The 16,549-nt window shown below is 42.5% G+C and overlaps 1 protein-coding gene across 1 annotated transcript in view; it reads left to right on the top strand.

The window, feature by feature from the left end:
- The window catches only part of ACAD10 (acyl-CoA dehydrogenase family member 10), a 50,765-nt gene that overhangs the window by 19,766 nt on the left and 14,450 nt on the right, over positions 1 to 16,549 (top strand). The window contains 5 exon segments of the mRNA XM_044685421.1: positions 5,138 to 5,206; positions 6,049 to 6,230; positions 9,839 to 9,989; positions 11,928 to 12,073; positions 13,652 to 13,825. Coding sequence (XP_044541356.1) covers positions 5,138 to 5,206; positions 6,049 to 6,230; positions 9,839 to 9,989; positions 11,928 to 12,073; positions 13,652 to 13,825 — 722 coding nt within the window.

Consider the following 16,549-nt stretch of genomic DNA (forward strand, 5'->3'; position numbering starts at 1 on the left):
GAGAGGAAGGTGACGAGTCAGAATCCTTGAGAAATAACTTAGAGATCATTTCCAACGCCATTCTTCTTCTTATTCACCTCATTTCTTCTGTTTCACTCATTAATATTACTTTAGGGGCAGCTCGACTTCTCCAGAAGAAATGGGGGGAGAAAAGTATCCCGTTATCTATATACAAATGGTGATCATTTGGGTTTGGTTTTTTGGTCATTCAGTTGTTTTTTTCAGTCCTCTCTGACTCTTCATACCCCATTTAGGGATTTTGTGACAAAAATACTACAATGGTTTACCGTTTCCTTCTCTAGCTTATCTTACAGATAAGGAAACCAAGGCAAATGGGGTTAAGTGACATGCCTAGGGTCACACAGATAGTAAATGTCTGAGGCTGGATTTGAACTCAGGAGGACGAGTCCTTTAACTCGGCCTGGAGCTTTAGCCACTCTACCGCCTGGCTGCCCCATGATCATCTCTTTTCCTCCCATCTGTGGCGAAAATGTATCACACCAATACAAGAACTCCCAGAGGAGGCCAAACTCCCAATAAAGCCAGAGCCTAGTCAAGATCAGAACCAGAGACCCCGAGCCATGGGAGACGGCCATCGGACGGCACCGTGTTAGAAAAGACCATCGCAATTAAAATAGAACGGATGCGAAATCTTTCACGGGGGCAGGTCTTAATTAAGTGCTGATTAAGCTAGAAAGTATAAAAAATCACGGTGGGTGGCAACGTATGTCCGTTATTACAGCTGACCTTTCTTTTCAAGGCCGCGGCAGTAAGGGGTCGGGGCTCGTTGTTTTTCTGCTGACAGTTATGAAATACCAGGAGTCAGCAGTCGGGTGCCCGTCTGACTATCCTGCTATACAAAAAGAGGGGTGGTGTCGAATCGTAAAGCTAATACCATTCTAATCATAAAAGGGATTTCACACTCGCACACCCTTTCATCTTTTTTTTTTAAACCCTCACCTTCTGTCTTAGGATCAATACAACGTATGGGTTCCAAGGCAGAAGAGTGGTCAAGGCCAGGCCAGGGATGGGCAAACTGCGGCCCGCAGGCCAGATGAGGCCCCCTGAAATGTTCTATCCGGCCAGGCAACATTCTTCCTAATCTGACAAATACTATGAGTAGGATACAATACAATGAAACTTTGACAGAGTTGCCTTAGAAGCAGACTGACAGATGAGCATTTCCTTTCCTCTTTAAAAGTTTGCCAATCACTGGGCTAGGCAATGGGGATCAAGTGACTTGCCCAGGGTCACACAGCTGGGAAGTATCTGAAGCCAGATTTGAACCTAGGACCTCCCATCTCTAGACCTGGTTCTCAATACAATGAGCTACCCAGCTGCCCCCATACTTTCTCTCTCTTTAAAAAAGCAAGTAAAACTTACCTTCTGCTTTACTTACCTTCTCTCTTAATTTTTTTTTAAACCCTTACCCTCCATCTTGGCGCTAATACTGTGTATTGGCTCCAAGGCAGAAGAAGAGTGGTAAGGGTAGGCAGTGGGGGTCAAGTGACTTACCCAGGGTCACACAGATAAGAAGTGTCCAAGGCTAGATTTGAACCTAGGATCTCCCGTTTCTAGACCTGACTCTCCATCTACTGAGCTGCCCCCTCTCTTAATTTAAAAAAAAAATTCATTGTAGAGGGCAGCTAGGTGACTCAAGGGATTGAGAGCCAGGCCTAGAGACTGGCAAGGGTTTAAACAAATTGCATTGTAAAATGGACTTAGATTGAGATTTCTTCTATAAAATGAGAAACATGGAAAAATGTTTTACATGATTGCACATGTAAAATATAATCAGATTGCTTACTGGCTCAGGGAAGGGGAAATGGTGGGAAGGAAGGAGAAAATTTGGAATTCAACACTTAAAAATGAATGTTAAAAATTATTTTTACATGGAATTGGGGAAAAAGTAAAATGTCATTTAAAAAATGGATTTAGATTCATATCTCACTGCATAGACTAATCCCTATACTGGATGAGTGATCTGAATATTTTTTTAAAGCTGGAAGAAAAAAAGGATTACTTTATTTCAACTATATGAGCAGAAGAATTTATGCCTTGTCTCATCATATCACAAAGTTTTTCTTTAAGAAAAAAATTATTCTTGATGCATTTGCCTTTGTGTAACGCCCATCCACCCTCCCCCAACAAATTGAAAACAAAAAAGGCAATTAAGCAATAACATCTGCAGTGAGTGCTTCCGGTAATATAGAAGACATTCCATCATAATAGTCCTCTGACTTCTGGGAGGGAGGAGGTACCTTGCATTATCTCTTCTCTGGGGATTCTACTAGTTTTTTAGTTACTCAGATTTCCTTGAAACAAGCTTTCCACATATATCAAATTAGTTATTATAAATATGTTCACTGTGTTCTTTTGATTCTGTTTATTTTGATCAGTCAGTTCATCAAAATCTTCTCCAAGGTTCTCTGCATTTCTCACATTCATTAGTTCTTACATTTTCTTACATTACATATAAGTCATGGTTTTTTCCATCTATCACTAATTGATGGATGCTCACCTTGTTCCATGTCTTTGGAGTACCTACAAAAGGTACTACTATGAATATTTTGATATCTATTGACCCTTTCTGTTATCTCTGATTTCCTGGGGAATTCTCATTATCTTTCTCCAATCACATCTCAATGTTCCTCATACATACATTCTCTGCTTCCTCGTAACCCTCCCCAGCTGCTAGTGCCTTCCCTCTGAGATTTCCTTTGATTTTTCATTGTGTAGCTCTTGTATGAATCTAGTTATTTCTCTTATTATCTCTTCTATTTGAAAGGGAGCTCTCTGTGGGCAGATACTAGGTTTTTGCCTTTCTCTGGCTCTTTAGCATTTTGCCTAGTGTCTGGCTGATAGTATTTAATAGAAGCTTTTGATTGACTGACTAGTCCCCCTCTTTCTTTCCTTTTCTTCTTTATTTCCCTTGAAATTCTAGACTTTGTTGTTCCAAATAAATAATTTTTTTAACACTCTAGCTCTACTAAGTACCTTTTGGCATTTTGACTGGTAAAATACTAAATCTGTATTGGTACAGCCCAACCATGAGCAATGAATGCCTCACTGATTATTTAAGACGTTTTAAATTTCTTTAAATAGTTGTGTGTGTGTGTGTGTGTGTGTGTGTGTGTGTGTGTGTGTGTGTGTGTCAGGGGGTGGNTGTGTGTGTGTGTGTGTGTGTGTGTGTGTGTGTGTGTGTGTGTGTGTTGGTATTTATACATCTTGGGAATAGGTTATTTCCAAAGGAGGAAATACAAATAGTTAGTAACCTTAAGGAAAGAGGCCCATTCTTCCTTCTAATAGTCATAGAAAAAATGCCTATCAAGATAACCTAAGGACTGAATACTGTACCTTTAGCTTCAGCGGTAAGAGGGATTCCTGGTGTGAAAACTCTTTTCAGTGACAAGCAGATCACCAATTTATCAGTCCCTAAGCTCCTGATTGTTTGGAGCAGTGAGGAGTTAAGTAACTTGACCCATGATTATGCAGCTGGAATGGCAATTGCTTGGGGTGCCATAGTGCTTGGAGAACCAGGTGGAGAGGCCTAAAGGTCTGAACTCAAATCCAGCCTTCAGACGCTGACTAGCTGTGTGACGCTGGGCAAGTCACTTCCCTTCTGTCTGCCTCAATATCCTCATCTGTAAGATGATCATAATAGCACCTGCCTTCTAGATTGTTGTGAGGAAAAAATGAGAATATTTGCAAACCTTAAAGCACTATGTGAATACTACTACACTATTATTGTGATTACTGATATTATTATTCCTGTCTCCAAGGAATAATAGGGCTCTTACTATAAATATTCTTCTTCATTAAATGTTCTTATTAATATTCTTATTAATGATTATCATTATGACAGTTCTCTCTTATGTCCTGATGCCTTACAAGTTGCCATCTTATGTTCATTAAGTTAACAAAAATAGGGGAGAAATAATAAAATGCCATATTGGAAGAAGCAAATGGTACATCTTTGCTGAAACTTTATGCAGTGGCCAAAGGATACTAACAGTCACCCAACTACACGTGCCCTTTGACCCAGGGACTTAGGGCCAGGATGGTGTTCAAAAGTTTCTTCAAAAGGAAAAAATAGACCTATAGATTAGAAGAATGTCCAAAACTCCTTTAGTTGTAATAGTAGACAATGGGTTTGGCTGCTAGAGAATGGCTAACTAAACTAGGGATGTTAATTCATTGGAATGTTAGAGATGGAGAAACAACAAATGGGGAGCAAACAATAAAATGTGTCAAGACTTATAGGAGTGGTTCAAAGTGTTCTTGGCAAAAGCAGGGCAGCCTGTACTTAGGGACATGGTGACCTGTAGGACTCCTCTCCCCTGGGCAGCCTACAGCCTTTCCATGACTTAGAAGATGTTAACCTCTGAGCTTGTTGATACTGGCCCTTGGATGCCATCCACAAAAGTCCTCTGCACAGGCTGCTTAGACCTCTCCATCCTGCTAAGACTTGTGTGCCCCTGGCATGGGCGAGCTCTTTGCTAGGATGGAACATCATCCAAGTAAGACATGGTATAACTCTGTGTAGGTATGCATAGGTAAACAGATAGATACCAACAGGCTGGGCCACATTACAAATAAGGAATTAGGAAGAAGAAATTATGCTGAGGATTTTATTTTTTTAATTGCTCTCTGTCTCTGTCTCTCTTTCTATCTGTCTGACTCTGACTTTAAGAAAATAGGAGAGTGGGAGAGAAAAAAGAGAATGAGAGAGGGAGAGAAAGAAGAACAAGAGAGAAAAAGGGAGAGAGGAAGGAAAGAAAGGGAGGAAAGAAAGAGGGAGAGAGAGAGAGAGAGAGAGAGAGAGAGAGAGAGAGAGAGAGAGAGAGAGAGATGAATAGCACCAAAGGAAACCCAATAATAGAACTGCAGATGTATTCAGAAGTGGACACTGAGCATACACATTGTTGTTGATTTGACCATGTTAAAATATATGGCCCAGGTTAAAGGATTTGAAGCTGATTTTATTCTTATTTTACATGATTATCGGATTCTCCTTTTTATAGATGTGTGAGTGGTGTCAAGTTTACAAAAAAAATGGAAGAACATACATACTCAGCTTGGCTGGAAATCGTCTTAGTTTGGTTGGCCAGTCATGCTGTCCCTTTTGTGCCCACAGGATAATAAAAGCCCTCGGTGATGCTGGAGTTCCCGTCCCCAAAGTTCTTGACCTCTGCAGGGATTCAAGGTAATTTTGAGATTTTCCCACTCAGAGCAAGGCGCCCAGGCTGGTGCAGGGCTTCCAGATGGCCTAGTTGCACAATTTGCTGAAATTAAGGATGAGGAAAACTTAGAGGCCAGGCAGCCACCCTCCCAGAAACTCAGAAATGTTTGAGTTGCATAGTGAGGCAAGAGGAAAACGTTTTGTTTTCCATCAATATAAAATAGCCTATATGTGCAAATGGCTTTTCTTAAATTTAATAATTGTTATTATCATTTCTCACTACTTATTGAAATGATTTTCTATATGGTTCATTATAATAATTAATTGGGAGAGGTTAAAGAGTACATTGTAGATAACCAGAGAGTAACCTGTGGCGAGCAGCTACTCGTAGTTTATCACGAAGGTGCAGGGAAAGATGAGAATAATTCATATCACAAAAGCATCACTTTTGAAACCTTTTTTTAGAAAACCCTCACCACCTGTCTTAGAATCAAAACTGTGTGTTGGTTCCAAGGCAGAAGGGCAGGAAGGGCTAGGCAATAGGACCAGGGTCACACAGCTAGGATGTGTCTGAGACCAGATTTGAACCCAGGACCTCCTGTCTCCAGGCCTGGTTCTCTATCCACTGAGCCCCCCAGCTGCCCCAGAATCTGTTTTAATGGTTTCTCCACATGGACAAAGGATAGGTTTGAGAAAAGGCTTCTGTTGCTGTAGTCTTGGGTTCCAAGGAAGGAAGGAGAATATGTCTGCTGTGTGTTAATGCTGAAATCCTTTGTGAACACAAGAAAACAAGAATAATAGCCTAAGAGAATACATTGTGGGCTTTGAGTCATTCTGATTAAGTTGGGGTGTCTATGTGCCCTCAGTGTCATTGGTACCCCATTCTACTTGATGGAGTACTGCCCTGGACAGATCTACAAGGAAGCCTCACTTCCAGACATGGAGCCCAGCCAGAGGGAGGCTGTCTACACTGCCATGAACCAGGTGCTGTGCCAGCTTCATGGTGTGGACATCAAGGCAGCCGGTCTGGAAGATTACGGGAAGCAAGGTGAGGAGGGATGTAAGAGTCCCTCTATTTGTCAGTGCTATTGCTAGTGAATGTCTTTATATTTTTGGAGTGATCGAATTTCTGCTTGTCAGCCCGATTTTAAAAGAGCTTTCTGCTTACTGAAAAGCTAATGCTGTCTTCTTGGCGTTCAGTGGTTTCAGTCCTGTAGGGTTTTCTCAGCAGAGAGAGGAGTGGTTTGCCATTTCCTTCTCCAGCTCATTTTACAAGTGAGGCCTAAGTGACTTGCCCAGGGTCATGAAGCTAGTAAGTGTCTGAGGTGTTAAGGGAGAAACCAGGGAATGGTGCCTTAAACAGTAAATATGGGTCCAGGCGGGTGTGTGGGAGACAGGAATGACAGGAAGGGGCCCAACAAGTAGGGAGACTGGGTTATACCCGCTGTTTGGATGTCTGTAACAGAAATGGCTGTTGGCCTCCCAACTGCCACCCAGCATCAATAAGACAGCCTATGGAAGCTGGTACGTAAAGGCAAGAGTTTAATAGCGCATTTTAATCAGGGACAAACTAAGGTAAAGGATGGGAATAGGGTTTTTCTACACTAACAGACTACAGGCAAACCACAGGGTCAAGGGAAAGGGACTTAACTACACTCTTCTAAGATCTAAGCAAGACAGGGCCCACAGGAAGCAGTACTGGAGTCACAGGGGAAAGTGCCTCCCAACCTGGCTCCAGCCAGGTTTGGTCAGCGTCGCTGAGGACCTGAGGGTGGCTTTCCTTGGGATCTCACGGCTAATCCAGGGATGGTTTCAGGATGCCAGGAGCCAACTCCACCAGAACAGGCGATCCAAGGTATCCAGGTAGGGAGAGAAAGTTTGCAATGCCGCCCACCAGATCACAAACCACTTCCCTACTCGGTGCTGCTCTGCAGGTCTGATGTCCTCTGCTGCAAGCCTTCACCTCTCTCAGGATCCCGGGAATCTGAATGCACTCCCCCAGCTCTGAGATCTCCCAGGGTCAGCCACAGTTTTTGTCCCAACCCTCACGGAGTCTCTCTCAGGCACAAGCCACTTCCTGCTTCCCCATTCCATGTGGAATTCTCCAGCCCTTCCTGCTAGGTCCACATTAACTATATATAAACTAATACCTAAATAATCCTCACAACAGAGGCCATCTTTGAACTCAGAAAAAAGAGTCTTTCTAACTCCAGGTCTGGTGCTCTAACCACACTGCCTTAGTTTGCATTAAGTAAAGCATAATGTGCTGAATGAGGGACGTGTTAGTCTTGCTGTCTGTCCTCTGCCTGAGTCGACACCTCTGGGATATTGGGTTCAGTTCTGGCTGCCATATTAGGAGTTGGGAGTCACATTGATAATGCAGAGAACCTTCAGTGGATGATGACAGTGATGATGATGACTGATGAAGGGCTACAAATTAGCCCTATAAGAATCTGCTGAAGACACTGGGGGGGGGGGGGGGGGTCCTAGGCTAAAGAAGAATAGATTTAGAGAAGGAAAGGTAGCCATCTTCATAAATAGTTAAAGGGCCATCATTCCAAAGAGGTGTGGTCCTCCTCTTCTTAATCCCAGAAGAAAGAACTTGGGAGCACTGGGCTTGGTTGAATAGAAGCAGCTTTTGATTTGTTGTCAGGAAAAACTTTTGGAATGATGATCATTGTCCCAAAGCAAGCAAAACTGCCCATGAGGTGGTGAGCTCTCCATCGCTAGAGGTCTCCAAGCAGAATCTTGAATATTTTGGGGGGATGGTTGTTCCAATGTAGGTTGGGCCAGATGGCTGCTGGGTTCCCATCCCACTTAGAGATTCTGGGATTTCTTTTTTTTTTTAATTTCTATTTTTTTAATATTTTATTTTTTAGAAAAATTTTCCATGGTTACATGATTCATATTTTTACTTTCTCCTTCACACACACCCCCATAGCCGATACACGTTTCCACTGGTTTTAACATGTGTCATTTATCAAGACCTATTTCCATATTATTGATAGTTGCATTGGTGTGGTCATTTCGAGTCTACATCCCCAATCATGTCCACATCAACCCATGTGTTCAAGCGGTTGTTTTTCTTATGTGTTTCCACACCTGCAGTTCTTCCTCTGAATGTGGGTAGTGTTTTTTCCATAAATCCCTCAGAGCTGTCCTGGGTCATTGCATTGCTGCTGGTACAGAGGTCCATTACATTCAATTTTACCACAGTATATCAGTCTCTGTGTATAGAGTTCTTCTGGCTCTGCTCCTTTCGCTCTGCATCAGTTCCCGGAGGTCTCTCCAGTTCGCCTGGAACTCCTCCAGTTTATTATTCCTTTGAGCACAATAGTATTCCATCATCTGGGATTTCTTAATGTAGACTTTAAGTTAAATTGTTTGGGTAGTGTCCTTTTCAAGTTGAACTCCTATTAGCTGGTCTCATCACCCAGGAATGCTTTTATATCACTTCTTATTCTCTTCATAGACATCCACAGGATATCTCTTTCTCCTTCATCCTTATTGTTCTTTTACATCCTCAACAGTGAAGGCCAAAGAAGGGTTGGGTTGGGGAAGGATCTTTGATTTTGTCTGCATGGGTGTTTCATCTAGTGCTTATCTGCTGCTGCCTCTGAAGAATAGGTACTTATATAGAAATTTGCTGTGCCATTTGGTCCATTGTTTTAGGTCCCTGGAGTGCAAGCAACACTCACTGGTAAGAGGAGATAAATGAACTTTTAAAGGGTGACTGCAAACCCTTTGTGTGTGGCCCATGTTTTTATGGAACAAAACCAAGGCTATCTTATCTTGTATCTGGTATACTTTGTTATTTAGAGTGTTTGCATGGAACCTGGGGATCCTTTCACTTACATCACTGGAAACCTAGGCCAGAGCTATCTTTCAAAATTCCATGGCAAACTCTGGGTTGGGGGAAATGAACCTAATAGCTGTGACCCGAAGAAGCCCCCTAAGCTCAATGGGCCCAGTTCTTTTAGGTTCAAGCTGAGGCTCTCTGGCTATGGGCCACTTCTGGTTTTCATTGTTTTAATGCGGGAGATAGTGAAAGATACACAAACTGAGAAATCAGACAACAGTATACTGTTGGATCTTGGAAAAGTTACTTAGCTGGCTTGGTTTCTTCACATGTAAAATATAAATCATGCTGTCTCTCCTGTCTTCTTCTCAGAAGTTCAGTGGCCCATGGGCAGCAGTTAGGTAGCCCAGGCCCAGCTGGCTGTGTTACCTTGGATAAATCGCTTCCTATCTCTTGCCCTCATTTTCTTTATCAGTAAGCTAAGATGAGGGGACCAGAACAGTTGACCTCCCAGATCTAGAATGTTATTGTTTTTTGATTCTGGGAATATGATGAGAATAAAATCAGATAAAATGTGTGGAAATACTTTGAAGAGGTACAAACCAGCATGTGAATGGAAGATGTTGTAATTATTCAAGCCTTGTTCTCTTCACCAAATAATCCATCCTCTGGGAGCCCTTTCCCTCCTGGGGCAGGGTCTTGGTCAAGACCAACCTTTATAGGTTGGATGAAAAACCTAATTTCTGTCCATCTGATCCTTCTCCAATAAGATTTGCAAGCTCCTTTACTGATTGGTTTTCAAGATTTTCAAAGTCTTTGGTGATAGCCCAGCTATATCCTAAAGCTCTTTGTTTCAGGGGACTATGTTCAACGCCAGGTTCAAATCTGGACCAAGCAATATCGAGCCTCAGAAACCAGCACTATCCCAGCCATGGAGAGACTCATCGAGTGGCTCCCCCAGCACCTGCCCAAAACACAGAAGACAACGGTGGTGCATGGAGATTTCAGGTAAAAACTGATGACAGAACAGCAAGACAGTTAAAAGTGAGAAATCTTCTTGATTAGCTGAAGGCCATTTGTTTGCCCTTGGACAGTTTCACTAGTGACTTGAATCCAGTTTGAAGTTAGAAAGGATGCATGTTCACATTATCAGTTACAGCCCCTCTACTGGTCTCTCCAAGTAGGAAGGGAAATAAGTTCCAAGCTCCCTGACTCAAAGGGCCGTCAGTGACTGATCAGGTTCTCATATGCATTATTGAAACCAATGAAATAGATTCAAAGTGGATTGCTTAGGTCTTTGATGTGTGGTCAGTCTACAGCAGAGTCAGGATGCCTGGCTTCATCCTGGCTTGCTTTGGAACCAACTAATTATACCTTTGATTGGTTTGTGATGTTTTCCATTTCTCAGAAGCACTTAGGAAGCTTCTTAGACTCAAAATGATCTGTATCCTGGCCAAACTGGAATCTCTTTAATGATTTTAACCCTTCTCTGCCCTAGAGGACTGAGAAAAAGCATTTTACTGAGCAAGTTTTATTCTTTATTTTTTTAAAAACCCTTACCTTCCGTCTTAGAATCAATACTAAGTATTGGTTCCAAGCAGGAATAGTGGTAAGGGTTAGGCAAAGGGAGTTAAGTGACTTGCCCAAGGTCACCCAGCTAGGAAGTGTCTCAGGCTAGATTTGAACCCCGATTTGACTTCCTGGCTCCAGGCCTGGCTCTCTATCCACTGAACCACCCAGCTGCCCCTCAAGTTTATTTTTTTAGTAGTATTTTGAAGATAGATTTTGCCTGCATTTGAAACCAGTCTTTTCTTCCATACTTGAAAAAGTGAAATTCCCTCCATCTATCCTTATTGTGAGGGCTTTGCTCAGGGCTTACTGGAATGATGTGTTCCAAGAGTCACAGGTGCAACTTCCTGGTAGTAGTCGGAGCTTTAGACTTGTCTGGCTCAAATGGGCATGTGGGTGCTGTTGTCCTCTTTTGGAGCATGGGGTCATCTTTCTGCTCAGGTGTCAAACAGTGTTCTCTTTTAGCCTGAGCTTGGTCTTGCCTGATCCTCATGTGTGGGGCTGAATCCTTTCACCTTTTTCCTTTTGCTCTTTTACCCCAAAGCCTCTTGAATAAGTGATTATCATTATAGTGTATTTGAAACCCATTTCATCAGGCCACTGAGCAGAAAATGGATGGTTCCCATGGCTTTTGTTTTCCCATAACTTCTGGGCTGGACAAGCCTCATCTCTCTATCACTCAGCAACACAGAGGACCAAGAAATCTTATTAAACTCAAAACTTCCATGGAAACTGCTCACCTTCAGCTGCCTTGCCTATTTATTTAATTTCCTGGGGTGATGTGGTCATAGGCCATAGGATTCTTGCCCTGAAGAGACCTCAGAGTCCATTGTGTGCAAACTCTTCCTTTTACAGAGGAGGAAACTGAGTCCTGGGAAGAATCAGTGACTTACTCAAGTCCTCTGACTCTAGAGATAGTACTTTTCCCATGGTACCATGCTGCCTTTTAGTAGTAGTTTCTAAACCACCATTTAGTGGGGAAAACACTAGTTGTCAGGTCAGCTGCTACTAAAGGGGTTGGGCTTAATGATGTCCAAGGTCCCTTGTAGCTCTCAGTCTAGGAAAACATGACCTTACTACTCCTAATTATATCCAGGACAAGCCATCCCCTTCTGAACCTTAATTTCCCCAGTTGTAAAGTGAAGTGGTTGAACTGAATTATTTAAATAATCCAAATAATTTAAAGCTGGCCCTTTTGGCTCTAAAATCCTGGGATTCCATAGCATCCCATGATTTCTGAGAATCCTTAGAGCTTATTGCAAAAGTCCAATAAATGATAATAATCCTTTGAATACTGGCTCTGTGTAGAGCATATTTGCTGTATTTGTGCTGCATTTGTATGAAGTTGTTTTTCCCTTCTTTCTGGTACTTATTTAGGCTAGATAACCTGATCTTTCATCCAGAAAAGGCCGAAGTACTTGCCATCCTTGATTGGGAATTTTCAACATTAGGAGATCCTCTCTCTGACGTTGCCTGGAACTGCCTCACTCACTACTTGCCATCCAACTTTCCTGTCATAAAAGGTATGAATTGCTTCAGAAGGGATCAAAATACTTCCAGTTGGGACAGCTGGGTAGCTCAGTGGATTGAGAGTCAGGCCTAGAGGCAGGAGGTCCTAGGTTCAAATCCGGCCTCAGCCACTTCCCAGCTGTGTGACCCTGGGCAAGTCACTTGACCCCCATTGCCCAACCTTACCACTCTTCCACCAAGGAGCCGATACACAGAAGTTAAGGGTTTAAAAAAAAAATACTTCCAGTGCCCCCCATCCCTCCCCGTGACAATTAAGGCACCTCATTGGGATCAGGTTCTGGTGTGGAGAGGGGAATGGCTTCTACTTAGGGTCCTCATTAACTTTCTTTGTTTTTAAACCCTTACCTTCTGTCTTAGAATCCATATTAAGTATCAGTTCCAAGGCAGAAGAGTGTTAAGGGCTAGGCAGTGGGGGTTAAGTGACTTGCCCAGGGTCCCACAGCTAGGAAATGTCTAAGGCTAGAGTTGAACCCAGGACTTCCTGGCTCTAGACCTGACTATCCACTGAGGCATCTAGTTGCCCCATTCTTCATTAATTTTGGCAGGAAAAGCTGTAGGAAGGCAATTGGAAATGAAGAGGCTATCATTTGCTGGGCAAATGCATCATATGCAAAATAGGATGAAAATAAATGGATTTGTTTTCAACCAATCAGGAGTGCTGGCAGAAGACAGTGAAAAATCTCATGTTCATCCCCAAGAGAATATAAACTCTTGTCAGGCGGGGATTGTTTCACTTCTGTCTTTGTAGCAATAACACTTAGCACAGGGCCTGGCACATGGTAGGCATTAATAAATGTTGATTGTTTGATTGATTAATCTGTAATAACTTTCTCCCTCATTTTTTGAAATCCCAGTTTTAACAAAGTTTCTAACATCTAGACAAGATGAAAGAGGGCTTTGGGGTCACACCTTCCCATCCCTTGAATACTGACTACAACATGGGGCAGAAATTAGTTGAACCTTCAACCTTTAATTGAAGCAACTTAGGAATAATAGTTCCTGCAGAGTTCCTTTCTATATAGTTCCTTCAGAGAAGAAGGGTCACTGAAATAATGTGTTAATTCTTGGAGTGAATTTTCAAGAATATTTCCAATGAATAAGCTGATTTAGAGAATCATAGGGCCCTTGGAGGCCCTTGGAGACCCTCAAGCCTCAACCCTCACATTTTACAGCTGAGGAAGCTGAGGCAGAGAGCGATTAAGAGACTTGACTTAAAAGGGAGGCAGCTAGGTGACTCAGTGGATTGAGAACCTGGCCTAGAGATGGGAAGTCCTGGGTTCAAATCTAGCCTCAGACCTTCCCAGCTGTGTGACCCTGGGCAAGTCACTTCACCTCCATTGCCTAGCCTTACCATTCTTCTGCCTTAGAACTAATACATAGTAAGTAATAATTCTAAGACAGAAAGTAAGGGTTTTAAAAAAAAGAGATTTTACCAAGGCAATACAGGTAGGGATTTGAACCTAAGTCTGCCTGATTTCTTTCCATTATTCTTTGATGCCTCATGTGAATCTCAGGGGCCAATGATGGCATTGGCTGTCTGATAACAAACTGCAGTTTTTCTTGTGTCCCAGGATTGAGTGATTTGGATCTTACTCAGTTGGGAATTCCTACTGCCGAGGAGTATTTCAAAATGTATTGTCATCACATGGAGATTCCTGCAGCTGAAAACTGGAACTTCTATATGGCCTTCTCCTTTTTCCGAATGGCTGCAATCCTGCAGGAAGCGTACAAAGGTTCTCTCCAAGGTAACCAGATCATAACTGCCAAAGCTGCGCTGAGAGTGTGAACCAGGAGAAGAGGTAGCGAGTGATCTTGGGGAAGTCACTCCCTCCTGAAAGCTCCAGGGATCCGCAGGGGCCCCGGGACAGGCACAGGTTGGGGGAGGATTTCGGAGAGAATTTATGATTATTATTCCTTCTCTTAGCTGTAAAAACAAGCCATTACTTCCGAAGGAAACCTAAGTTGTCCATAGTAGGGAGATAAGGAAACAATTGCCCAGATTTCATTGCCTTAGTTTTGCCTAATGGAAAAATAATTTTGCTGGGAGTATGTCTGTGATGGACTGCTTCCTTCCTTTCAGCGTTAGTATTGTTGCCAGCATCCATCGCTGCTCATGGGTCTGTGTTTGCTTTCATCCCTCCACTATGTTCATAGCCACACGTGTACTTTTATGTAGCGTCCATGTATAAACTTTATTCCTTTGATCCTGGCACTTCATATTGGCCTCAGTCCCACCCCGGGAAACTGGGGATAATACCAGCACTTACCTGATAGGGTTGTAGTGAGGATCAAATGAGGTCATAATGAGAACGCCATCTACCTTATACACGTCTCATCTCGTCCTCACAACCTGGGGAGGGAGGGGCTGTTATTTTTTTTAAACCCTCACCTTTCATCTTAGAGTCAATACTGTGTCAATACCACAGAAGAGTGGTAAGGGTAGGCAATGGGGGTCAAGTGACTTGCCCAGGGTCACACCGCTAGGAAGTGTTTTGGCCCCAGGACCTCCCTTCTCCAGGTCTGGCTCTCAATCCACTGAACCACCTACCTACCCCCAACTGGTAGGAGTTAATTTCAGTATAGAAGGGGATAGTTTGGATTAAAAGAAAGGAAGCTGGGACTTGGAAATGTTGGGTTTGAAATACCAACGGGAAATCCAGATAGAAACATTCTACAGGGATGGATGCCTAAACCTTGAGAAAGTGGTCAGGGCTAGAGAATCAAATTCACCATCATCTGTATAGATGTGACAAATGCAATCTTGGGAGTGAATGTGGTGAAGGGAGAGAAAAGAGAAAATGCCTAAAGACAACCACTTCAGGATCTCCTACCTTAAGGGTCTGGGAATCAGTATGGAGGAGCCAATGGAGGCAGAAATAAAGTGGCTCAAGAGGATGCAGAACCAAGATGTCTCTGAAGCCAAGGAAGGAGTTAGTAGGCAGGAACAGTACTAGTTAGCAGAGTCAAAAGCTATAGAAAGGTCAAAGGAGTGGAGGGAGTAGAAGAAGATCCTCTGTTTGCTGATAATTGCTGGAGTCTTTGGAAAGAGCAGCTATCAGCAGAAGAGTTGGGGCGGAAGCCTGCCTGCAGAGGATCACGGGGAACATGGGTGATGAGGAATTGTAGGCATCAGGTATAGACTGTGTTCGCAAGAAATTGGGTTTGTGGGAGGGAAGGAGAAATGGAGACCTAATCTCGTCCCCTCTCAGAAGATAAGTAAAGAGGGAGTTATGCCTTGTTATTAGACAGGAAGGATAGATCTACAGGAAGACACTCTAGGGGATATATTACCCTGTGGTCCTAGGGCCATATTGGGCATCAGGCTGAACAAACCATGAGCTTGTTAGCATCATTTGAGGATTGTCCTTGTGGCCAGGAGGCCAATGGAAACATTCTGGGCAGGGAGGCTTTTGCCAGAATATTCTGAGTGGGAGGCGAACATGAAAACTAATAAATTACTGATAAACCTAGCAGATAGTTAGAATTCACAACTAATAGAGTTCCCAGGGAGATCCTTTAACCTTTTCTTTGGATAGTAATGCTTTATAGTCTGTGATGCTTTTACTTCTTTTGCCTTATTATTTCCCAGGACCTGGGTGAAGGAGGCCACGCAGGCCTTATTATCACTATTTCAAGGTGCTATATTAGTATGTTGTTATAATTTAATTATTCTTATATTAACCTATAATAATATAGTACATATTATTATAATTTGCTTAATGATATTTTAAGGTGCTATGAGCACCACATAGTCTATGGTGTTTTTACCTCTTTTATACGATTATTTCCCAATAACTGAGGGAAGGAGGCCAGATAGGCCTTATTATCATTATTTTGCAAATGAAGAAACTGATCCTCAAAGAGGTAGTAGATAAAAGTGCTAAGATTAGCCAAAAACTCATCTTCATATTCTATTATTTCCTCTTTTTCTTGCTTTATAATGAATGTGAAATAGGCCTTTATAATTAAATAAAATAGCTGCTGAATTCCTCCAGAACCAAGAGGAAAAAAGTTAGATATACCTCTGGTTCCCTCTAGATGTTTTTAAAGTGCTCTCTTGGACTCTGTGTTCTGCTCTATTGTCCTTATAATCTGGGGAAAGTGAATTAACCCCTTTGGCCTCAAAGTCCCTCATCCCTTGAATGATGGGGTTGGATTAGGTCTTTTGGGTCTTTTGCCAACAAGTCTCAGAGAGATCCAAGTTATGATCTATCATTTTCTCATCTGGGAAATGGGACATTGGACTATTGGGACCTATGATCAGTGATGCTGTGATTCTGTCATATTATCATTATTATCATCATCATCATCATCATCATCATCATCATCATCAATCACAACCTCCCTGAACCTTTTTTTCCCTCAGCTGTAAAATGAGGGGCTGGCTCCAGACCTAGGATCCTACCATCTGGGCTCTCATTAAACAGCCATTTTCCATTATGAATCTTTTTGATCTTTGTCCATGAAAG

This window comes from Gracilinanus agilis, chromosome 1 (genome assembly GCF_016433145.1).
Source record: "Gracilinanus agilis isolate LMUSP501 chromosome 1, AgileGrace, whole genome shotgun sequence".
Classification (NCBI taxonomy): Eukaryota; Metazoa; Chordata; class Mammalia; order Didelphimorphia; family Didelphidae; genus Gracilinanus; species Gracilinanus agilis.